Source organism: Delphinus delphis, chromosome 3 (genome assembly GCF_949987515.2).
Source record: "Delphinus delphis chromosome 3, mDelDel1.2, whole genome shotgun sequence".
NCBI lineage: Eukaryota > Metazoa > Chordata > Mammalia > Artiodactyla > Delphinidae > Delphinus > Delphinus delphis.
In genome coordinates, this window is record NC_082685.1 from 121,875,887 (window position 1) to 121,902,567 (window position 26,681).

At 37.4% G+C, this 26,681-nt stretch overlaps 1 protein-coding gene across 1 annotated transcript in view; it reads left to right on the plus strand.

Moving 5' to 3' along the window:
• The window catches only part of SREK1IP1 (SREK1 interacting protein 1), a 61,677-nt gene that overhangs the window by 18,275 nt on the left and 16,721 nt on the right, over positions 1–26,681 (plus strand). Inside the window, exon 3 of the mRNA XM_060009432.1 lies at positions 10,160–10,303. Within this exon, the coding sequence (XP_059865415.1) occupies positions 10,160–10,303 (144 nt within the window). The remainder of the gene's footprint in view (positions 1–10,159; positions 10,304–26,681) is intronic.

Here is a 26,681-nt window from a genome sequence, read left to right on the forward strand (position 1 = left end):
CCAGGGAAGCCCCCAAAGAAAAACTATTGAAAGCAACAAGGGAAAAACAACAAATAGCATACAAGGGAAGTCCCATAAGAGTAACAGCTGATTTCTCAGCAGAAACTCTACAAGCCAGAAGGGAGTGGCATGATGTATTTAAAGTGATGAAAGGGAGGAAACTACAACCAAGATACTCTACCCAGCAAGGATCTCATTCAGATTTGACAGAGAAATCAAAAGCTTTACAGACACGCAAAAGCTAAGAGAATTCACCACCACCAAACCAGCTCTACAACAAATGCTAAAGGAACTTCTCTAGGCAAGAAACATAAGAGAAGGAAAAGACCTACAATCCCGAACCCAAAACAATGAAGAAAATGGGAATAGGAACACACATATCGATAATTACCTTAAATGTAAATGGACTAAATGCTCCCACCAAAAGACACAGGCTCTCTGAATGGATACAAAAACAAGACCCATATATATGCTGTCTACAAGAGACCCACTTCAGACCTAGGGACACATACAGGCTGAAAGTGAGGGGATGGAAAAAGATATTCCATGCAAATGGAAATCAAAAGAAAGCTGGAGTAGCAATACTCATATCAGATAAAATAGACTATAAAATAAAGAATGTTACAAGCGACAAGGAAGGACACTGCATAATGACCAAGGCATCAATCCAGGAAGAAGATATACCAATTATAAATATATTTGCACCCAACATAAGAACACCTCAATACATAATGCAAATGCTAACAGCTATAAAAGAGGAAATCGACAGTAACACAATAATAGTGGGGGACTTTAACACCTTACTTACACCAATGGACAGATCATCCAAAGTGAAAATTAATAAGGAAACACAAGCTTTAAATGACACAGTAGACCAGATAGATTTAATTGATATTTATAGGACATTCTGTCCAAAAACAGCAGATTACACTTTCTTCTCAAGTGCACACAGAACATTCTCCAGGATAAATCACATCTTGGGTCACAAATCAAGCCTCAGTAAATTTAAGAAAATTGAAATCATATCAAGCATCTTTTCTGACCACAACGCTATGAGATTAGAAATCATTTACAGGGGAAAAAACATAGAAAACACAAACACATTAGGCTAAACAATATGTTACTAAATAACTAGGAGATCACTGAACAAATCAAAGAGGAAATCAAAAAATACATAGAGCTAAATGACAATGGATACACAATGATCCAAAACCTATGGGATGCAGAAAAAGCATTTCTAAGAGGGAAGTTTATAGCAATTCAAGCCTTCCTCAAGAAACAAGAAAAATCTCAAATAAACAATCGAACCTTACACCTAAAGGGACTAGAGAGAGAAGAACAAACAAAACCCAAACTTAGTAGAAAGAAATCATAAAGATCAGAGCAGAAATAAATGAAATAGAAACAAACAAAACAATAGCAAAGATCAATAAAACTAAAAGCTCGTTCTTTGAGAAGATAAACAAAATTGATAAAGCATTAGCCAGGCTCATCAAGAAAAAGAGGGAGAGGACTCAAATCAATAAAATTAGAAATGAAAACGGAGAAGTTACAACAGACACCACAGAAATACAAAGCATCTAAGAGACTACTACAAGTAACTCTATGCCAATAAAATGGACAACCTGGAAGAAATGGACAAATTCTTAGAAAGGTATAACCTTCCAAGCCTGAACCAGGAAGAAATAGAAAATATGAACAGACCAATCACAGTAATGAAATTGAAACTGTGATTAAAAATCTTCCAACAAACAAAAGTCTGGGACCAGATGGCTCACAGGGGAATTCTGTCAAACATTTAGAGAAGAGCTAACACCCATCCTTCTCAAACTCTTCCAAAAAACTGCAGAGGAAGGAACACTCCCAAACTCATTCTATGAGACCACCATCACCCTGATACCAAAACCAGACAAAGATACTACAAAAAAAGAAAATTACAGACCACTATCACTGATGAATATAGATGCAAGAATCCTTAACAAAATACTAGCAAACACAATCCAACAACACATTAAAAGGATCATCCACCATGATCAAGTGGGATTTATCCCAGGGATGCAAGGCTTCTTCAGTATACACAAACCAAGTAATGTGATACACTATATTAACAAGTTGAGGAAGAAAAACCATATGATCATCTCAATAGATGCAGCAAAAGCTTTTGACAAAATTCAACACCCATTTATGATAAAAACTCTCCAGAAAGTGGCCATAGAGGGAACCTACCTCAATATAATAAGGGCCATATATGACAAACCCACAGCAAACATCCTTTTCAATGGTGAAAAGCTGAAAGCATTTCCTCTAAGATCAGCAACAAGACAAGGATGTCCACTCTCGCCACTATTATTCAACATAGTTTTGGAAGTCTTAGCCATGGCAATCAGAGAAGAAAAAGAAATAAAAGGAATAAAAATTGGAAAAGAAGAAGTAAAACTTGTCACTGTTTGCAGATGACGTTGTACTATACATAGAGAATCCTAAAGATGCCACCAGGAAACTACTAGAGCTAATCGAAGTTGCAGGATACAAAATTAATGCACAGAAATCTGTTGCATTCCTATACACTAATGATGAAAAATCTGAAAGAGAAATTGAGGAAACACTCCCATTTACCACTGCAACAAAAAAATAAAATACCTAGGAATAAACCAACCTAGGGAGACAAAAGACCTGTATGCAGAAAACTATAAGACACTGATGAAAGAAATTAAAGGTGATAGAAACAGATGGAGAGATATACCATGTTCTTGGATTGGAAGAATCAATATTGTGAAAATGTCTATACTACCCAAAGCAATCTACAGATTCAGTGCAATCCCTGTCAAATTACCAATGGCATTTTTTACAGAACTAGAACAAAAAAATCTTAAAATTTGTATGGAGACACAAAAGACCCTGAATAGCCAAAGCAATCTTGAAGAAAAAAAAAAAAACTGACCTGGAGGAATCAGACTCCCTGACATCAGACTATACTACAAAGCTACAGTAATCAAGACAGTATGGTACTGGCACAAAACCAGAAATAGAGATCAATGGAACAAGATAGAAAGCCCAGAGATAAACCCACACACCTGTGGTCAACTAATCTATGACAAGGAGGCAAGGATATACAACGGAGAAAAGACAGTCTCTTCAATAAGTGGTGCTGGGAAAATTGGACAGCTATATGTAAAAGAAAGAAATTAGAACACTTCGTAGCACCATACACAGAAATAAACTCAAAATGGATTAGAGGCCTAAATGTAAAACTGATCCCTATAAAACTCTTAAAGAAAACATAGGAAGAATACTCTTTGACATAAATCACAGCAAGATCTTTTTTGATTCACCTCCTAGAGTAATAGAAATAAAAACAAAAATAAACAAATGGGACCTAATGAAACTTCAAAGCTTTTGCAAAGCAAAGGAAGCTACCAACAAGACGAATAGACAACCCTCAGAATGGAGAAAAATATTTGCAAACGAATCAATGAACAAAGGCTTAATATCCAAAATATATAAACAGCTCATGCAGCTCAGTATTAAAAAACAAACAACCCAATCCAAAAATGGGCAGAAGACCTAAATAGATATTTCTCCAAAGAAGACATACAGATGGCCAAGAAGCACATGAAAAGCTGCTCAACATCACTAATTATTAGAGAAATGCAAATCAAAACTACAATGAGGAATCACCTCACACCAGTTAGAATGGGCATCATCAGAAAATCTACAAACAGCAAATGCTGTAGAGGGTGTGGAGAAAAGGAAACCCTCTTGCACTGTTGGTGGGAATGTAAATTGATACAGCCACTCTGGAGAACAGTATGGATGTGCCTTAAAAAACTAAAAATGGAATTGCTACATGACCCAGCAATCCCACTACTGGGCATATACCCAGAGAAGACCATAATTCAAAAAGGCACATGCACCCCAATGTTCACTGCAGCACCATTTTACAATAGCCAGGTCATGGAAGCAACCTAAATGCCCATCAACAGACGAATGGATAAAGAAGATGTGGTACATATATACAATGGAGTATTACTCAGCCATAAAAAGGAACAAAATTGGGTCATTTGTAGAGACGTGGATGGATCTAGAGACTGTCATATAGAGTGAAGTAAGTCAGAAAGAGAAAAACAAATGTCGTATTTTAACTCATATATGTGGAACCTAGAAAAATGGTACAGATGAACCAGTTTGCAGGGCAGAAATTGAGACACAGATGTAGAGCACAAATGTATGTAACACCAAGGGGGAAAAGAGGCCGGGGGGGAGGTGGTGGGATGAATTGGGAGGTTGAGATTGGCATATATACGCTAATAATGTATAAAATGGATAATAAATAAGAACCTACTGTATAAAAAAATAAATACAATAAAATTCAAAAATAAATTGTGGGGGCTTCCCTGGTGGCGCAGTGGTTGAGAGTCCGCCTGCCGATGCAGGGGACACGGGTTCATGCCCCGGTCTGGGAAGATCCCACATGCCGCGGAGCGGCTGGGCCCGTGAGCCATGGCCGCTGAGCCCGCGCATCCAGAGCCTGTGCTCCACAATGGGAGAGGCTGCAACAGCGAGAGGCCCGCGTAACGAAATAAATAAATAAATAAATAAATAAATAAATAAATAAATTTTGGTAAAATACATATAACATCATGTGCCATTTTAACCATTTTTAAGTATACAATTCAGTGGCATTAATTACATTCACAGTGTTGTACAACCATCGCCCCTATCTATTACAAAACTTTTTCATCACCCCAAATAGAAACTCTATAAACCTTAAGCAGTACCTCCCCACTCCTCCCTTCCCCCAGACCCTGGTAACCTCTAATCTACTTTCTATCTCTATGAATTTGGCCATTCTAGATATTTCATGTAAGTCGAATCATATAGTATTTGTCCTTTTGTGTCTGGCTTATTTCCCTTAGCACAATGTTTTTAAAGTTCATTCATGTTGTAGCACGTATCATAACTTTATTCCTCATTATGGCTGAATGATATTTCATTGTATGGATACACCACATTTTCTTTATCGATTCATCTATTGATAGACACTTGGGTTATTTTTACCTTTTGGCTATTGTGATTAATGGGCAATGAATTTTGTTGTGATTAATGGGCAATGTGATTAATGGGCAATGAATTTTGTTGTATGGGCAATGTGATTAATGGGCAATGAATTTTGTTGTATAAGTGTCTGTCTGAGTCCCCGTTTTTGATTCTTTTGGGTATATACCTAGGAGTGGAATGCTGGGTCATCTGTGTGCAGCTTCTTGAGGAGTTGCCAGACTGTTTTCCACAGCAGCTCCATCATTTTATATTCCCACCAGAAATGTACAAGAGTTCCAGTTTCTCCACATTCTTGCCAACACTTACTTTCCTTTCTCTTTTCTTTTTTAAAAATTGTAGCCATCTTAATAGATGTGAAGGGATATCTCATGGTTTTCAGTTGCATTTCTCTAAAGACTAATGATGTTGGGTATCTTTTCATGGTCTTACTGGCCATTTGTATATCTTCTTTGGAGAAATGTCTGTTCAGTTTCTTTGCCCATGTTTTAATTGAGTTGTCTTTTTCTTCTTGAGTTGCGGGAATTGTATATATACTAAATAGTTAACCTTATCAGATATATAAGTTACAAATCTTTTCTTCCACTCTGTAGGTTGTTTTTTCACTTTCATAATAATTTCTTTGCACAAACGTTTTAAATTTTGATGAAATCCAACTTATCAGTTTTATCTTTTGTTACTTGTGCTGTTGGTGTTTTATATGTAAGAATCCATTGCTAAATGCAAGTTAAAGAAGATTTACCCCATACTTTCTTCTAAGAGTTTTATGGTTTTAGCTCTTATATTGTTGTGGTCTTTAATCCATTTTCAGTCAGTTTTTGCATACGATGTTAGGTGAGGAGTTCAACTTCATTCGTTTACATGTGGAAATCCTGTTGTCCCAGCACCATCTGTTGAAGAGACTGTTCTTTCCCCACTGAATAGACTTGACACTCTTGTCAAAAAGCAATTGGCTATATATGTATGGGTGTATTTCTGGACTCTAAATTCTATTCCATTGGTCTATATGACTATCCTTATGACTCTATCACCCTGTTTTGATTACTATAGCTTTGTGGTAAGTTTTGAAATCAGGAAATATGAGTCTTCCACCTTTATTCTTTTTCAAGATTGTTTTGGCTGTTCAGGGTCCCTTACATTTTTGTATGAATTTAAGGATTGGCTTTTCCATTTCTGAAAAAGCCAGGTTACTCTTTACAGTCAGCTACTAAAATGTTACAACTTGAAATGTCTCTACATATCTGTGGTCAAAATTTAAGTTTCTGGTCATCTAAGAATTTTCTGCTGAGGACCTCTCTGGTGGTGCTATGGTTAAGTATCCACCTGCCAATGCAGGGGACATGGGTTCGATCTCTGGTCCAGGAAGATCCCACATGCTGTGGAGCAACTAAGCCCATATGCCACAACTGCTGAGCCCGCGTGCCACAACTACTGAAGCCCGCACACCTAGAGCCCATGTTCTGCAACAAGAGAAGCCACTGCAATGAGAAGCCCACGTACCACCACAAAGAGTAGCCCCCAGCTCGCCTCAACTAGAGAAAGCCTGCGCACAGCAACAAAGAACCAACGCAGCCAAAAATAATAAATAAATAACCAATAAACAAACATGGAGAGGATGTTGGCCCCGGGGGGTGGGAGCTGCTGGCAGGAGAACGTGGCTGAGGTGGGACCTGCTGGAAGTCACCGTGTCCAGGCAGGTCCACAGCCTGTTTTGTTTTTTTTCTTTTTTAAAGAATTTTCTGCTCATTGTCTCCTGAGAGTCTATGTAGAAAAGAGGTCACGAGAACTATATTTTGGAATAATTTTCTAAGTTTGTTCACAAGCAACTTGTCTTATTATCAGTTTAGGGTCAGTTTCATTGAAGTAAGTCTAAAATGGGTGTGAGACAGACTGCTGTCAGGTGGTTATTAAGTATTTTGTTTATATGAAATATTTATTACAATATAAGGTGTTTGGATGCAAAGCTAGGTTAAGTAAAGGAAAAATTGTATCATCAGGAGTTCTGATCAGAATGGCAAGCTGAAGCAACATAGAAAGTCCTCCTTTCTGCTCCAAAAACAGAGAGATACTGGAGAAAAATAGAGTAACAACAAAAATAAAAATAACCCAGGTGAAAAAGGGAAATCCCCAGGTGTTGGAAAGGAAAAGGAGCTCAAAGCCAGAGCAGGGAATGATAGCTGGAAACAATGAGGTCCACGGGCCTACTGGGTAGACATTTATGGGATACAGAGTGAAGCTTTAGACCCCTGTGGAATGGCAGCATGGCCAGAGTGGAGGCTCTTGTTTAGAGCCAGATTGCTCAAAAAAACAGTGAAGCAGGAATTAGAAAAATTCCATTTACTGTCTAGGGAAAGTGATGAGAAAGTTTACTGTGTTTAAGTTCCTATAAAATAATAATTAGAAGAAAAGGAATAATCGAGAATTGGTAACCTGAACTTATACCTTGTGTAGGTATGAGGAGTGAATTTATACTGCCCCCAGTGAGGCAGGTACTCTTTGTCGAAGCTAAGAAATTAGCATAAAAAATTGGTCAGGTATCAAAGTAAATTAAAAAAGTAAGTCCAGCTACATGTCATTATTAGTGAAACTACTTGGAAAACTAAAAACTGCATAGAAAATTTTAAAATAAAGGGATGGGGGAAAAAGAGCAGATAGATATTAGGTTGAATATTGTTGATAATCAGCTGTTTTACTCACAAAAGTTGCAACTTCATGTGATTCAACTAATAACGGAGAAATTGACAAATCTATAGTGATAAAGGTACTTAAAATTATACTATCAGAAGTTATTATGCAAAAAAGTAAGATGGAGATTTGAACAACAAAATAGACATCAACAAATAGTGATGTATATTCTTTTAAAATACATATCAAGTTTTTCCCTAAATTTACTACATGATAGGCCATAAAAGAAATCTCAGCAAATGCTAAAAAACTGATGTCATACGGACTCCACTCTCTGATAACAGTGTAATAAATTTAGAAATCAACAAAAGTATAGTCTGAAAGCTCCATATGTTTGGAAACTGAAAAGAACACTTCTGAATGATTCATTTGAAAGAAATCACAATAGAGAAAACTTGGTTCCAGCAGTATGGCAGACTGGACCCTTTTGTAAACAACTAAGAAACTTGTATAAAATATGCAATACATATTAGATAGATTAGTGTGCTAGAAGAAAATAAAGAATTAAAGAATACTTAGAGGCCAGCAACCAAAGGAAAGCAGAACGTCTAGGAGGTAAGTCTGAGGGTATTTGCTGAACCCAAGGTTCTTGAACTTTTATCGTCATGTATTGGCAGGGTGCAGGGAATAAAGGCAAGGTTCAGGGCCCCACCCAAGATTGGTACCCTACTAGGAGATGCTCTTGTATAAATCTAGGCCTTCCAAAAGGCTTCACCCTTAATTAAGAGAACTAGAAATAAATCCTAGTACAGAGTTGTAGTGAATCATTAGTGGGTTGTGAAATCAATTATGTGGTTTCTATCAGCATTGATTTTTTTTGAATATCACATGTCATAATGCTTCATGTAATTTTGTTTTAATTTTTGTGGGTTAGTGTGTATATGTATATGAATGTATACATATGAATGTATATGAATATACTTGGTTGCATTGTTACTTTTTACCATCGGTCAGCCCTAGTCAAAAGAATTCAAAAGCTACTGCCTTAAAGAAGCTGTGCCATGTGTGCACAGAGAGACGTGTATCGCTATGCATTTCAGCATTATTTATAACAGCAAAATACTAGAAGCAACCTAAGATCCTATCAGTAGAAAGGATAAATATATTTTTATATAATGGGACATTATTCATCAGATAAAAGGAGATAATTATATCTACTTATGTTAACATAGATAAATCACATAATTATATCTACTTATGTTAACATAGATAAATCACAAAACATAATACTGAATGACAGAAACAAGTTACAGAATGATAGGTAAGTATAATTGAGTTTATGTTAAAAAATAATAAAAATACAATATGCTATTTTGAAAAGATAAGACACCAACTTCAGTATACCAACTTCTGAAGAGAGAATGGAATGGGATTGGGGCAGGGTTCCAAGGGATGGTGCAAGCTCTCCAACTCTGTATGTGTATGTGCACACACACATGCAGTTTTTCACTTCAAAAAAAAATTAAGTGAATAAAACAAAATGTTAACATGTGGATGATAAGCACTTAGGTATTATTAGTGATTTTATCTCCTGTACTTTTTTGGTGTTTGTATTCAATAATATTTGAGTTTTTTATTGCATCATGCAATAAGTAGATAACTGTTGTAGTTTTTTTTTAATTAATTTATTTTTGGCTGCATTGTGTCTTCGTTGCTGCGCGCGGGCTTTCTCTAGTTGCAGTGAGCAGGGGCTACTGTTCATTGCTGTGCACGGGGATGTCATTGCAGTGGCTTCTCTTGTTGCAGAGCACAGGCTCTAAAGCACGCGGGCTTCAGTAGTTGTGGCTCGTGGGCTCTAGAGTGTGGGCTCAGTAGTTGTGGCGCACGGGCTTAGTTGCTCTGTGGCATGTGGGATCTTCCCAGACCAGGGCTCGAACCTGTGTCCCCTGCATTGGCAGGCGGATTCTTAACCACTGCGCCACCAGGGAAGCCCTGTTGTAGTTTTCTTATAGGGAGAATCTTTAAGGACTGAATCATGTCAGAATTAGAATCTTAGGTGTTCTTTTGAAGAACATGTTTAATTATGTTATTATGGCACCTTTAATTAGGTGACAGCTGTGTAATTGCATGAGTATAGTAGTCAAGCTGAGAAGCAAAAAGGTATATGGGAAAGGAATAAAACATAAAATCCAACATTGAAAATATTTTCTTTAGTACATAGTAAGTACATTAATTCAATATCCTGAAATCCATAAGAAGTAACCAGAAAGCATGCTTATTGAATTAGAAGCCCTGTTAAAGAAAAGAAAAGGTTTTCTGAATGTTTCATTCAGGTAAAGCAAACTACCACCCACTGAATAAAAGTTAAAACTAAACATTATATTACTAAAATTGTAACTTGTTGCTTAGTGAACAAACACAGCAAAAAATATAATGTATCTATAGTTTTGTCATTCATATTTTTGTTTGTTTTACTTAGCTGGTCACCTGACTTTTGAATGCCGCAATTTTCTCCGAGTAGACCCCAAAAGGGACATAGTTTTGGATGTCAGCAGCACAAGTAGTGAAGAGAGTGATGAAGAGAATGAAGAACTGAATAAACTGCAAGCATTACAAGAAAAAAGTAAGCAATACCTTTTTCCCCCTCCGTCCTTTAAAAATGTTTCTAAGTGTTCTACTGTATTATGTCATGTTTATCTATTGTTCTATTATATTTGTCATTAAGATATCTTTTGCCTCTTATGTAAGAAGTACTGCCTAGGTAAGGAAATTGTAAGTACTTTGCCCAAAGTCAAACAGTTGGTCAGTGATAGAACCAACAGGCAAGTCTATTTCTGATTCCACAACACATGTTTTATTGTGTTTTGTTTTGTTTTTTGTTTTTCCATCTCACTGTAATGTATCACATGGTACAAAGAGTCTGATTTAAGATTTGGTTTCTATTCCTATTTGGCTACTTTTTAGTATGTGACTTTTAGCAAATCACTTAACTGCTCTGAACTTCAGTTTCCTTGTGGGATAACACAAAGGATTGGATTGTCAAATCACACTCATTCATATCAGAGATCTTAGCAGTGTCAAGCTTTACTGATACCATTGACCCTTGAACAACATGGGTTTGAACTGCATGGGTCCACTTTTATGCAGATATTTTCAGTAATACATACTGCAGTACTATATAAGCTGTGGTTGGTGGAATCCACAGATGTGGAACCATGGATATGGAGAAACCGCATACATGGAGGGCAACTATAAGTTACACTTGGACTTTGGACAGCATAGAGGGGCAACATCCCTAACCCCTGCGTTGTTCAAGGGTCAACTGTAATTTCAAGTATACAAGTGATCACGAGGCATAGGCAAAGCAGCAAGAGTTTCAGGACTATAGTACAATATCCCAGGTACCCACTCTGGCCAAGGTTAACAAACGGTTTCTATATTACTTACACGAAAGAAAGAATTTTGGTCATGAAGCATCTCAATTTTATGCCCATAGTTACATTTTCCAGGGATTATGGATTTGTGCCCCATAAATCCCTAGATTCCAGGATTATTTGCCATAAACAATCTTAGACATCCTGCTATAAGCAGTTTATAAATAGGAATTCTCTTGCCAACAGCTTGATCATGGACTTCTAGCTTTCAGAACAGTGAGGAAATAAATTTCTGTTATTTAAGCCACACCCCTTCTCCCCCCACAAAAAAGGATTCTCTGGCTAGCAAATAATTTATTTCCAGGAAGTCTGTCATTAGCATGTTGATGAAGAGATTTGACCAAGTTACCTTCTTTCTTTCCTGGGACATTCTCCTTTCCCCTCAAAAAGAGAACAGATTTCAGACCACTGTTTAACCATTTGTTTCCCATCTTGTGTATAAAATAACCTATCCTTGCAATGGGGTTTTTAGGGATAAAATGTGATGCTGTATGTAAAAATATTTTGTAAACTACAAAATGTTATATGGTAGTTGTCACACAGAAGCAAATGAAACTTATTTCTATATGGGTTTAGGCATGGCATGAGAGAGATACAAAAAAGGTTAAACTTATTCTAGATCATCAGAGAACAATAAATGCTTAAAAAAATTTTAACTTTTCCATATTATATCCAGTGAAGGCAAGTGAAAAAGTCAAATGCCAGGGTACTAGGACAAGCTGAGAAGGCAGAAGAGGGATAGTGTTCCAAAGAAAGCAAACAAGAGTAACAGTAAATATGAGTATATACAGCTTAAGGGTAAAGATAGCTGCTCGAATATAAATGCTTACTTCTGGGACTTCCCTGGCAGTCCAGTGGTTAAGAATCTGTGCTTCCACTACAGGGGGCACGGGTTCAATCCCTGGTTGGGGAACTAAGATCCCACATGCAGCAGGATCTTTATACATAAATAAAGATATATATTTACTTCTGCTCCCTACTGAAACAACACTAAAATAGTAGTAGAAGAAATTTTTAAGGACATAAACTCACAAGGACAAAGAAAATAAGAGTCAAAAAATTTTGCTGAAAAGCAGATGGGTTAGTGATAATGGACTGAACACTTTAAGAGAGCTCAACCCTTTAACAGTGGGGAAAGCTGAGAAGTAACCTGATTATACACCGTAAAACCCCCTAAAGTCTTGATAATGAGTATCCTTGGGTATTTCTGGAATTGAGAATATTTGTAAGACTAAAAACAGGGATTGGTTAAAAGCCTGAAGTAGTTAGATGTTCTGTTCCCTTTCCCTACTCTGTGAAGCCCTGTTGCCTCAGCAGACTGCCACAGGTCTATTTTCTAGACAGGTAAGGCAAACGGTCTTTAAACTGGGACACACCAAACACAAATGAAGATAGTTAAATCAAAGGTTAGATACAGAATGGTGAGAGCCTTCTAGCCATCTTCACCTATTTGGTTCCCAGACATATATCACCCAGGCAGAAGACTTGAAGATACATCTCTGGGAAATCTGACCAGTCTAAGAAGAATGAAATAAGGATACTGAAATTAGGGATTCTTCAAAGGCAAGGCCTCACCAGACCTCACCAGATTATCAGTGAAGTCCAGATTTCCAAGCTTTGCTTGCTACAAGCTGCCAGTCAGCTTTTTAGACAATGAGGAGCACTAAATTTCTGAGGAAAGAGTCTCACATGAAATATAGATACCAAAACAGAAAAAATCAACTTGAAAAATACAAGTCTGTACAGGGAGAAAACAGAAATCATTAATATTTAGTTTCATAGAAAGATAAGATACACCACGCATGAAACATGAATAAGATACTATAAAGAAGAACAAAAGCAACAAAAGAGCTTTTGAAAATTAAAAAAGAAGCAGACATGGAAAACTTGATAGAGTTGGAAGATAAAGTTGAAGAAAAATAAGAAGAGCAAAAAGAGAGAAAAAAGATAGAACAATTGAAGGGTCATTCTAGGAAATACTTCATTCAAATGAGTCCCAGAAAAAGAAAACAGAAAATTTTTTCAAGAACTGAAGAATTAGTTTCCAGATGAAAAGGTTCAACAAGTACCAGACATAGTGGTAAAAGCAGACCCACACAAAGGCACACCATTATGAAACATCATATCATAGGAAACAAAAAGATACAATCCAGACTTCCAGAGTTGAGGATAAAACAGGACACAGGTGAAGGATCAGGAGTCAGAATAGTTTCATACTTCTCTAAGGCAATACTGGAAGCTAGTAGAATATGGATAATGCTTTCAAATTTTTGAAGGAAAATTATATCCAAATTAGAATGATATACCCAACCAAATTATCAACCAAGTGTGAAAGTAGAATAAAGACATTGTCAGACATTCAAAATCTCAGAAAACAATTTGCCTCTCACTTACCCTTTCTTAGAAAAGCCCTGGAATAAGTGTTCTACCAAAGTACGGGAATAGACTGAAAAAAGGAAGACAAAGAGTGTAGGAAATAGAAATGATAAGAAGGGAAATTTGTAGCATGCTAGTAAAGAGAGAGCCCAGAAAGACAGCTGTGCCAGAATAGAGAGCAGTCCAGCCACATAGGAACACAACAAAAGATACTAGAACAGAAAGCCTAAAACCCTTAATTCCACAAGGACACTTTCTACCCCATTCATCTATACTGCTCTGTTTTTTTTTAAATAGATGCATAAAACTTTAGAATTAGGAAGAATCTTTAGAACAAATAGTTTAAAAACCAGTTTTGTAGAAAAAGAAAATGAGAACAGGTGACTTTCCAAAGTCAATAGCTGGTCACAGTAGAGCCAGCACCGTGATCCAGGTTTCTTTCCTACTAGTCCTGTACCATTTTCATTACAATGTGCTGCTCTCCTACCTTAGAGATCATCCAGTCTATTGGTTCTTGACCTTTTTTTCCTTATTACATCAATCTTGAAGGATAAAGTACACTCCCACCATGAATAGTGGTTTATTCTAGAGGTGATTTTCAATCAGAAGACCTGGGACAGATCCGCTCTGGGAGAAAGGGGAGGGAGTTAACATATAATAACCCCCAGGACAGGAAATAGTTGGTGAAGCTTCCTTATTAGCATCAGCTTTCCCCTAACCTCACATTGAGAATGGTTTCCTCAATCTAGCTTTTCTCCCTTTTTCTTCCTCAAAAGGTATGCTTGACCATAGTCACTTAAAGGCTCAGAATTTGTGTTCCATCTCATGACTTCCACCCAGGACAGTGTTCATTCCAGTATGTCAACCAACTTGTCCTATTTAACATTTATAGAACACCTCACTCAACAACAGCAGAATACACAGTTTTTCTTTTTTTCTCAGTGCACACAGAACATCTACCAAGATAGACCTTATTCTGTGCTATAAAACAAGTCTCAATAAATTTGAGTGTTCAAGTCATGCAAAGTATCTTCTCTAGCCACAAGGAAATTAAATTAGAAATTGATAACAGGTAGCTTCTTGGAAAATTTCCAAGCAATTGTAGTCTAACACACTTCTATTTGTCCCATTGGGTCAAAGAAAAGAAAAAGAGCCAAAGGAAATTAGAAAGTACTTTTCAACTGTATGAAAATAAAAATACAACATAACATTTATGAGATGTCCCTAAAGCAGCCCTTAGAAGCAAATTTATGGCACTCCATGCCTGTATTAGAAGAGAAGAAATATCTCAAATTTAATACTTCAACTTCTACCTTAAACTCGAAAAAGAAGAGCAAATGAAACCTGAATTAAGCAGAAGAAAGGACATAATAAAGATCAGAGGTGAAATCAGTGAAATGGAAAATAGAGAAACAATAGAGAAAAATGAGTGAAACCAAGAGCTGGTTCTTTGAGAAGATCTATAAAAGTGAAAATTCACTATCCAAACTGACTGGGTTAAAAAAAAAAAGTCATAAATTACCAGTATCAGAAATGAATAAAGTAACAACACTACAGATTACACAGATGCTAAAATAGAATATTATGAATAATCTTATGCCAATAAATTGGACAACTTGGATAAACTGGACAAATTACTTGAAAGATACAAACTACCAAAACGCTTTCAAGAAGAAATAGGTCAACTGAGTGGTCTGCATCTATTACAGAAGTTAAATGTTTTAAAACTTTCAGCAAAGAAAATGCCGTGGCTGAATGGCTTCTCATGAATTCTGCCAAACATTTAAAGGAGAAGTAATACCACTTCTACATAAAATCTTTTAAAAATTAAAGAGGGGATACTTTCCAACTCAACTTATAAGACCAGCATTACCCGAATAACAAAACCAGATAAAGAGGGGCTTCCCTGGTGGCACAGTGGTTAAGAATCCGCCTGCCAATGCAGGGGACACGGGTTCGAGCCCTTCCCGGGGAAGATCCCACATGCCGCGGAGCAGCTAAGCCCGTGCACCACAACTGCTAAGCCCACGTGCCACAACTACTGAAGCCTGCACGCCTAGAGCCTGTGCTCTGCAACAAGAGAAGTCACTGCAATGAGAAGCCCGTGCACCGCAACGAAGAGTAGCCCCCACTCACCGCAACCAGAGAAAGCCCGCGCACAGCAACGAAGAGCCAACTCAGTCAAAAAAAAATTTTTAATTTTAAATGAAAAAAAAAAAAGATAAAGACATTACAAGGAAAGCACAGACTCTCAAAAGAGAATTTTAAGCAATTCTAAGCAATTATAAAATGTTAGTAAGTCAAATCCAACAATATATAAAAAGGATAATATATTATGACCAAGTGGAGCTTATTGCAAGAATACAATATTTGTTTTACATTCAGAAGTCATTGTAATTTGCTATTTTTAACAGACCAAAGAAGAAAATCTGTAGTACTTTAAGAAAACCAATATTTTAAGAAAAATTATTTGAGGGAGTCCATCTTCCATTTCTTATAAAAATTTTCAGCACACTAGGAAAAGAGGGAAGCTTCATCAGCCTGATACGGGATGTCCATAAAAAACAGAAAGATTACACTATACTTAATGGTAAAAGACTGAATGTTTCCGTAACATAAGGAACAAATCAAAGATGTCCATTCCTACCACTTATTTTCAACATTGTAGTGTGGATTCTAGTCATGTAATAAGGCAAGAAAAACAAATTAAAGTCATCCAGATTAGAAAAAGAAGAGTAAAAACTGTCTTTTTTGCAGATGACTTGATCATCTACGTAGAAAGCCTAGAAGAAAAGTTCTAAAACTAATAACTACGTTTAGCCAAGTTGTAGGATGCAAGATCAATCAATGGGCAAAAAATCAATGTATTTCTGTATGCTGGCAGTGAAAAATCAGAAATTGAAATTTTAAAAATACCTATTATAATAGCATTAAAAGCATGAAATACTTAAGGATAAATCTGACAAAAGATGTGCAAGACTGAAACATACAAAACATTGATGAGGGATATTAAAGAAATGAATAAATCAAGATATACCATATTCATGGACTAGAAGATTCAATCTTTTTAAAAGTTAGTTCTCACTCTTTGACATAAATCGTAGCAGTATCCTTCTGGATCTGCCTCTTATAGTAATGAAAATGACAACAAACATAAACAAGCGGGACCTAACTAAACTTAAAAGCTTTTTCACAGCAAAGGAAACCATAAACAAAATGGCAGTCAACCCACAGAATGGGAGAAAATATTTGCAAATGAAGCGACTAACAAAGGATTACTCTCGAAAATATACTAACAGCTCATGCAGCTCAATATCAAAAAAAACAACCCAGTCAAAAAATGGTCAGAAGATCTAAATAGACGTTTCTCCAAAGAAGTCATACAGGTGGCCAACATGCACATGAAAAGATGCTCAACATCACTAATTTTTAGAGAAATGCAAATCAAAACTACAATGAGGTATCACCTCACACTAGTCAGAATGGCCATCATCAAAAAGCCTACAAACAATAAATGCTGGAGAGGGTGTGGAGAAAAGGGAACGTTCCTACACTGTTGGTGGGAATGTAAATTGGTACAGCCACTATGGAGAATAGTATGGAGGTTCCTTAAAAAACTAAAACTAGAGCTACCACATGATCCAGCAGTCCCACTCCTGGGCATATATCCAGAAAAAAAACAATTTGAAAAGATACATGCACCCCAGCGTTCACCGCAGCACTATTTACAATAGCTGAGACATGGAAACAGCCTAAATGTTCATTGACAGCGGAATGGATAAAGAAGATGTGGTACATGTATACAATGGAATGTAACTCTGCCATAAAAAAGAATGAAATAATGCCATTTGCAGTGACATGGATGGACCTAGAGATTATCATACTAAGTGAAATAAGTTAGACAAAGAAAAATGTATATCACTTATATGTGGAATCTAAAAAGATGATACAGGTGAACTTACTTACAAAACAGAAACAGACTCACAGACTTGGAAAACATACTTATGGTTACCAAAGGGGAAAGGTGGGTGGGAGATAAATTAGGAGTTTGGGACTAACATATACACATGACTGTATATTAAAATAAATAATCAACAAGGACCTACTGTATACCACAGGGAACTCTACTCAGTATTCTGTAATAACCTATATGAGAAAAGAATCTGAAAAAGAATGGCTATATGTATAACTGAATCACTTTGCTGTACACCTGAAACTAACACAACATTGTAAATCAATATAAAATAAAAATTAAATTTAAAAAATAATTAAAATGTCAGTTCTCTCCAACTTGATTTATAGATTCAAACTAATTACAATCAAATTCAAGCATGCTGTTTTAGACACGACAAGTCAATTCTAAAGTTCTTGTGGAAATGTAAAGAACCTAGAATAGTCAAAATACTTTGAAAAAGAGCTAAAGTTGGTAAGATTAACACAACCTACTTTCAGAACTTTCTGTAAAGCTACAAGTAATCCCAACAATGTGCTATTGATATAAAAGTTGATTAGTATAAATGAATAGCACCATACATATATGGCCAATTCATTTTTTTTAACTTTTTATTTTGAGATAATTGTAGATTCATATGCAGCTTTAAGAAATAATACAGAGAATTCCTTGTACCCTTTACCCAGTTTCCCTCATCTTCCAAAATTGTATTACAGTATCACAGCCGGGACATTGATTTTGATACAATCAATGTACACAATATTTCTAACACTACAAGGATCACTCATATTGCCCTTCTATAGCCATACCTTTCCTCTTGTCCTTACTTAATCTCTGGCAACCAAAATTTTGCTATTTCTCTAATACTGTAATTTGAAAAATGTTTTATAAATGAAACCATACTTTTCCAGATTGTATTTTTTTCACTAGCCATAATTCTCTGGAGATTCACTCAGGTTGCTATATTTATAAATAGTTTGTTCCTTTTTATTATTGAACAGTAGTCTATTATATGGATACCACAGTTTAAGCATTCACCCTTTTAAGGACATCTGAGTTGTTTCCAGTTTGGGGCTATTACAAATAAAGCTGCTTTCAACAGGATTTGGATAAACATAAATCTTTATTTCCATTAGATAATTATCCAAGAGCACAATTGCTGGGTTTTATGGTAGTTGCATATTTAGTTTCTTAATAAACTGCCAAACTGTTTTCAACAGTGGCTATACTATTTTACATCCCTACCAAAGCATGTATGAGTGGCCCCATTTCTCTGTATCCTCACCAGCATTGGATTTTGTCAGTTTTAAAAAATCTTAGCTTTTTGATGATGTACAATTACATCTCAATGTAGTTTTAATTTATATTTCCCCGATGGCTGATAATGTTAAACATTATTTCATAGTATTGAATGTTGAGTTCTTTACATATTCTAGATACTAGTCCTTTTTTTTTTTTACATCATTATTGGAGTACAATTGCTTCACAATGGTGTGTCAGTTTCTGCCCTACAACAAAGTGAATCAGTTATACATATACATATGTTCCCATATCTCTTCCCTCTTGCGTCTCACTCCCTCCCACCCTCCCTATCCCACCCCTCCAGGTGGTCACAAAGCACCGAGCTGATCTCTCTGTGCTGTGTGGCTGCTCCCCACTAGCTATCTGTTCTACATTTGGTAGTGCATACATGTCCATGCCACTCTCTCGCCCCGTCACAGCTTACCCTTCCCCCTCCCCATATCCTCAAGTCCATTCTCTAGTAGGTCTGTGTCTTTATTCCTGTCTTACCCTTAGGTTCTTCTGACATTTTTTTTTCTTAAATTCCATATATATGTGTTAGCATACGCTATTTGTCTTTCTCTTTCTGACTTACTTCACTCTGTGTGACAGACTCTAGGTCCATGCACCTCATTACAAATAGCTCAATTTCGTTTCCTTTAATGGCTGAGTATTATTCCATGGTATATATCTGCCACATCTTCTTTATCCATTCATCCAATGATGGACACGTAGGTTGTTTCCATCTCCAGGCTATTGTAAATAGAGCTGCAATGAACATTTTGGTACATGACTCTTTTTGAATTATGGTTTTCTCAGTGTATATGCACAGTAGTGGGATTGCTGGGTCATATGGTAGTTCTATTTGTAGTTTTTTAAGGAACCTCCATACTGTTCTCCATAGTGGCTGTATCAATTTACATTCCCACCAACAGGGCAAGAGGGTTCCCTTTTGTCCACACCCTCTCCAGCATTTATTGTTTCTAGATTTTTTGATGTTGGCCATTCTGACTGGTGTGAGATGATATCTCATTGTAGTTTTGATTTGCATTTCTCTAATGATGAATGATGTCGAGCATTCTTTTATGTGTTTGTTGGCAGTCTGTATATCTTCTTTGGAGAAATGTCTATTTAGGTCTTCTGCCCATTTTTGGATTGGGTTCTTTGTTTTTTGATACTGAGCTGCATGAGCTGCTTGTAAGTTTTGGAGATTAATCCTTTGTCAGTTGCTTCATTTGGAAATATTTTCTCCCATTCTGAGGGTTGTCTTTTGGCCTTGTTTATGGTATCCTTTGCTGTGCAAAAGCTTTGAATTTTCATTAGGTCCCATTTGATTATTTTTGTTTTTATTTCCATTTCTCTAGGAGGTGGGTCAAAAAGGATCTTGCTGTGATTTATGTCATAGATGTTCTGCCTATGTTTTCCTCTAAGAGTCTGATAGTTTCTGGCCTTACATTTAGGTCTTTAATCCATTTTGAGTTTATTTTTGTGTATGGTGTTAGGGAGTGTTCTAATTGCATTCTTTTACATGTAACTCTCCAGTTTTCCCAGCACCACTTATTGAAGAGGCTGTCATTTCTCCACTGTACATTCCTGCCTCCTTTATCAAAGATATGGTGACCATATGTGCATGGGTTTATCTCTGCACTTTCTATCCTGTTCCATTGATCTATATATCTGTTTTTGTGCCAGTACCATACTGTCTTGATTACTGTAGTTTTGTAGTATAGTCTGAAGTCAGGGAGCCTGATTCCTCCAGCTCCATTTTTTGTTCTCAAGGTTGCTTTGGCTATTCGGGGTCTTTTGTGTTTCCATACAAATTGTGAGCATTTTTGTTCTACTTCTGTGAAAAATGCCAGTGGTAGTTTGATAGGGATTGCATTGACTCTGTAGAGTGCTTTGGGTAGTAGAGTCATTTTCACAATGTTGATTCTACCAATCCAAGAACATGGTATATCTCTCCATCTATTTGTATCATCTTTAATTTCTTTCATCAGTGTCTTATAATTTTCTGCATACAGGTCTTTTGTCTCCTTAGGTAGGTTTATTCTTAGATACTTTATTCTTTTTGTTGCAGTGGTAAATGGGAGTGTTTTCTTAATTTGTCTTTCAGATTTTTCATCATTAGTGTATAGGAATTCAAGAGATTTCTGTGCATTAATTTTGTATCCTGCTACTTTACCAAATTCATTGATTAGCTCTAGTAGTTTTCTGGTAGCATCTTTAGGATTCTGTATGTATAGTATCATGTCATCTGCAAATAGTGACAGCTTTACTTCTTCTTTTCCAATTTGGATTCCTTTTATTTCCTTTTCTTCTCTAATTGCTATGGCTTAAACTTCCAAAACTATGTTGAAGAAGAGTGGTGAGAGTGGGCAACCTTGTCTTGTTCCTGATCTTAGTGGAAATGGTTTCAGTTTTTCACCATTGAGGACAATGTTGGCTGTGGGTTTGTCATATATGGCCTTTATTATGCTGAGGAAAGTTCCCTCTATGCGTACTTTCTGCAGGGTTTTTATCATAAATGCATGCTGAATTTTGTCCAAAGCTTTCTCTGCATCTATTGAGATGATCATATGGGTTTTCTCCTTCAATTTGTTAATATGATGTATCACGTTGATTGATTTACGTATATTGAAGAATCCTTGCATTCCTGGAATAAACCCACTTGATCATGGTGTATGATCCTTTTAATGTGCTGTTGGATTCTGTTTGCTAGTATTTTGTTGAGGATTTTTGCATCTATGTTAATCAGTGATATTGGCCTGTAGTTTTGTCTTCTTGTGACATCCTTGTCTGGTTTTGGTATCAGGGTGATTGATGGTGGCCTCGTAGAATGTGTTTGGGAGTGTTCCTCCCTCTGCTATATTTTGGAAGAGTTTGAGAAGGATAGGTGTTAGCTGTTCCCTAAATGTTTGATAGAATTCACCTGTGAAGCCATCTGGTCCTGGGCTTTTGTTTCTTGGAAGATTTTTAATCACAGTTTCAATTTCAGTGCTTGAGATTGGTCTGTTCATATTTTCTATATCTTCCTGATTCAGTCTTGGCAGGTTGTGCATTTCTAAGAATTGTCCATTTTTTCCAGGTTGTCCATTTTATTGGCATAGAGTTGCTTGTAGTAATCTCTCATGATCTTTTGTATTTCTGCAGTGTCACTTCTCCTTTTTCATTTCTAATTCTATTGATTTCAGTCTTCTCCCTTTTTTTCTTGATGAGTCTGGCTAATGGTTTATCAATTTTGTTTATCTTCTCAAAGAACCAGCTTTTAGTTTTATTGATCTTTGCTATTGTTTCCTTCATTTCTTTTTCATTTATTTCTGATCTGATTTTTATGATTTCTTTCCTTCTGCTAACTTTGGGGTTTTTTTGATCTTCTTTCTCTAATTGCTTTAGGTGCAAGGTTAGGTTGTTTATTCGAGATGTTTCCTGTTTCTTAAGGTAGGATTGTATTGCTGTAAACTTCCCTCTTAGAACTGCTTTTTCTGCATCCCATAGGTTTTGGGTCGTCAGGTCTCCATTGTCATTTGTTTCTAGGTATTTTTTATTTCCTCTTTGATTTCTTCAATGATCACTTCGTTATTAAGTAGTGTATAGTTTAGCCTCCATGTGTTTGTATTTTTTACAGATCTTTTTCTGTAATTGATATCTAGTCTCATAGTGTTGTGGTCGGAACAGATACTTGAGACAATTTCAGTTTTCTTAAATTTACCAAGACTTGGTTTGTGAACCAAGATATGATCTATCCTGGAGAATGTTTCATGAGCACTTGAGAAAAATGTGTATTCTGTTGTTTTTGGATGGAATGTCCTATAAATATCAATTAAGTCCATCTTGTTTAATGTATCATTTAAAGCTTGTGTTTCCTTATTTATTTTCATTTTGGAAGATCTGTCCACTGGTGAAAGTGGGGTATTAAAGTCCCCTACTATGAATGTGTTACTGTCGATTTCCCCTTTTATGGCTGTTAGTATTTGCCTTATGTATTGAGGTGCTCCTATGTTGAGTGCATAAATATTTACAATTGTTATATCTTCTTCTTGGATCGATCCCTTGATCATTATGTAGTGTCTCTTGTAATAGTCTTTATTTTAAAGTCTATTTTGTCTGATATGAGAATTGCTACTCCAGCTTTCTTTTGGTTTCCATTTGCATGGAATATCTTTTTCCATCCCCTTACTTTCAGTCTGTATGTGTCTCTAGGTCTGAAGTGGGTCTCTTGTAGACAGCATATATATGGGTCTTGTTTTGGTATCCATTCAGCCAATCTGTGTCTTTTGGTGGGAGCATTTAGTCCATTTCCATTTAAGGTAATTATCGATATGTATGTTCCTATTCCCATTTTCTTAATTGTTTTAGGTTCATGATTGTAGGTCTTTTCCTTCTCTTGTGTTTCTTGCCTAGAGAAGTTCCTTTAGCATTTGTTGTAAAGCTGGTTTGGTGGTGCTGAACTGTCTCAGCTTTTGCTTGTCTGTAAAGGTTTTAGTTTCTCCATCAAATCTGAATGAGATCCTTGCTGGCTAGAGTAATCTTGGTTGCAGGTTTTTCTCCTTCATCACTTTCAGTATGTCCTGCCAGTCCCTTCTGGCTTGCAGAGTTTCTGCTGAAAGATCAGCTGTTAACCTTATGGGGATTCCCTTGTGTGTTATTTGTTGTTTTTCCCTTGCTGCTTTTAATATGTTTTCTTTGTATTTAATTTTTGACAGTTTGATTAATATGTGTCTTGGCGTATTTCCCTTTGGATTTATCCAGTATGGGACTCTCTGTGCTTCCTGTACTTGATTAACTATTTCCTTTCCCATATTAGGGAAGTTTTCAACTACAATCTCTTCAAATATTTTCTCAGTCCCTTTCTTTTTCTCTTCTTCTTCTGGAACCCCTATAATTCGAATGTTGGTGCGTTTAATGTTGTCCCAGAGGTTTCTGAAACTGTTCTCAGTTCTTTTCATACTTTTTTCTTTATTCTGCTCTGCAGTAGTTATTTCCACTATTTTATCTTCCAGGTCACTTATCCGTTCTTCTGCCTCAGTTATTCTGCTATTGATCCCATTTAGAGTAGTTTTAATTTCATTTATTGTGTTGTTCATCGTTGCTTGTTTCATCTTTAGTTCTTCTAGGTCCTTGTTAAATGTTTCTTGCATTTTGTCTATTCTATTTCCAAGATTTTGGATCATCTTTACTATCATTATTCTGAATTCTTTTTCAGGTAGACTGCCTATTTCCTTTTCATTTGTTAGGTCTGGTGGGTTTTTATCTTGCTTCTTCATCTGCTGTGTGTTTTTCTGTCTTCTCATTTTGCTTATCTTACTGTGTTTGGGGTCTCCTTTTTGCAGGCTGCAGGTTCGTAGTTCCCGTTGTTTTTGGTGTCTGTCCCCAGTGGCTAAGGTTGGTTCAGTGGGTTGTGTAGGCTTCCTGTTGGAGAGGATTAGTGCCTGTGTTCTGGTGGATGAGGCTGGATCTTGTCTTTCTGGCGGGCAGGTCCATGTGTGTTCTGGGGTGTCTGTGGACTTATTACGATTTTAGGCAGCCTCTCTGCTAATGGGTGGGGTTTTGTTCCTGTTTTGCTAGTTGTTTGGCATAGGGTGTCCAGCACTGTAGCTTGCTGGTCGTTGAGTGAAGCTGGGTGCTGGTGTTGAGATGGATATCTCTGGGAGATTTTCGCCATTTGATTTTATGTGGAGCTGGGAGGTCTCCTGTGGACCAGTGTCCTGAAGTTGGCTCTCCCACCTCAGAGTTACAGCACTGACTCCTGGCTGCAGCACCAAGAGCCTTTCGTCCACACAGCTCAGAATAAAAGGGAGAAAAAGTAGAAAGAAAGAAAAGAAAGAAAGAAAGCAAGGAAGGAAGAAGGGAGGGAGGGAGGAGGGAAGGAGGGAAGGAAGGAAAGAAAGAAGATAAAAAAGTAAGATAAAATAAAATAAAGTTATTAAAATAAAAAATAATTATTAAGAAAAAAATTTTTTAAAGAAAAAAAAGCGGACAGACCCCTCGGACAAATGATGAAAGCAAAGCTATACAGACAAAATCTCACACAGAAGCATACACATACACGCTCACAAAAAAAGGAAAAGGGGAAAAAATCATAAATCTTGCTCTCCAAGTCCACCTCCTCAATTTGGGATGATTCGTTGTCTATTCAGGTATTCCACAGATGCAGGGTACATCAAGTTGATTGTGGAGCTTTAATCCGCTGCTTCTGAGGCTGCTGGGAGAGGTTTCCCTTTCTCTTCTTTGTTGTCACAGCTGCCGGGGCTCAGCTTTGTATTTGGCCCCGCCTCTACGTGGAGGTCACCGGAGGGCATCTGTTCTTCGCTCAGACAGGACAGGGTTAAAGGAGTAGCTTCGGGGACGCTGGCTCACTCAGGCCGGGGGAGGGAGGGGTACGGAGTGCGGGGCGAGCCTGCGGCGGCAGAGGCCGGCGTGACGTTGCACCAGCCTGAGGCGCGCCATGCCTTCTCCCAGGGAAGTTGTCCCTGGATCCCGGGACCCTGGCAGTGGCGGGCTGCACAGGTTCCCCGGAAGGGGGGTGTTGATAGTGACCTGTGCTCGCACACAGGCTTCTTGGTGGCGGCAGCAGCAGCCTTAGCGTCTCATGCCCGTCTCTGGGGTCTGCTCTTTTAGCCGTGGCTCGCGCCCGTCTCTGGAGCTCCTTTAATCAGCGCTCTTAATCCCCTCTCCTTGCGCACCAGGAAACAAAGAGGGAAGAAAAAGTCTCTTGCCTCTTCGGCAGGTCCAGACTTTTCCCCGGACTCCCTCCCGGCTAGCCATGGTGCACTAAACCCTTGCAGGCTGTGTTCACGCCGCCAACCCCAGTCCTCTCCCTGCTCTCCGACCAAAGCCCGAGCCTCAGCTCCCAGCCCCGCCCACCCCGGCGCGTGAGCAGACAAACCTCTCGGGCTGGTGAGTGCTGGTCCGCACCGATCCTCTGTGCGAGTATCTCTCCGCTTTGCCCTCTGCAACCCTGTTGCTGTGCTCTCCTCCGTGGCTGCGAAGCTTCCCCCTCCGCCACCTGCAGTCTCCTCCCGCGAAGGGGCTTCCTAGTGTGTGGAAACCTTTCCTCCTTCACAGCTCCCTCCCACTGGTGCAGGTCCCGTCCCTATCCTTTTGTCTCTGTTTATTCTTCTTTCTTTTGCCCTACCCAGGTACGTGGGGACTTTCTTGCGTTTTGGGAGGTCTGAGGTCTGCCAGTGTTCAGTAGGTGTTCTGTAGGATTTGTTCCACGTGTAGATGTATTTCTGGTGTATCTGTGGGGAGGAAGGTGATCTCTGCGTCTTACACTTCGCCATCTTCCCCTCGTTAGATACTAGTCCTTTTTTAGATGCCTGGTTTGCAAATATTTATCCCAATATGTTGCTTTTCTTTTCATCCTCTTAATAGGTGTTTCACAGAACAATAGTTTTTTAATTTTGATAAAGTCCAATTTATTAATTTTTCCTCTTATAGATTGTGCTTTGGTTTCAAGTGTAACTCTTTGCCTGTCTCTTGGTCTCCTTTACTTTTTTCTTAAGTTTTTATAGATTTATATTTTACATTAGGTCCATCATCCATTTGATTTGATTATTGTATAAAATGTGAAACTTAGAGCACTTAGTATTTTGCTTAAGAATGACCACTTGTTCCAGCACTGTTTATTGAAAGGCTATCTTTCTTCCATTGAATTGCTTTTGTGCTCTTGCCAAAAATAAGTTGGTCCTATTTGTGTCGGTTTGTTTCTGGGCTGTCTATAATGTTCCATTGATCTATGTATCTATCCCGCCACCCCGTCTTGATTAATGTAGCTATATAATAAGTCTCAAAGTTGGAGGGACTGATTTTTTCTACTTTATTCTTCATTTTCAAAATTGTTTCAACTATTTTAGTTTCTTTTCCCTTCCATATAAATTTTAGAATAATGTTTATATCTACAAAGAATCTTGCTGGAATTTTGATAGGGATTGCCTTAAACATGTTTATCAATTTGG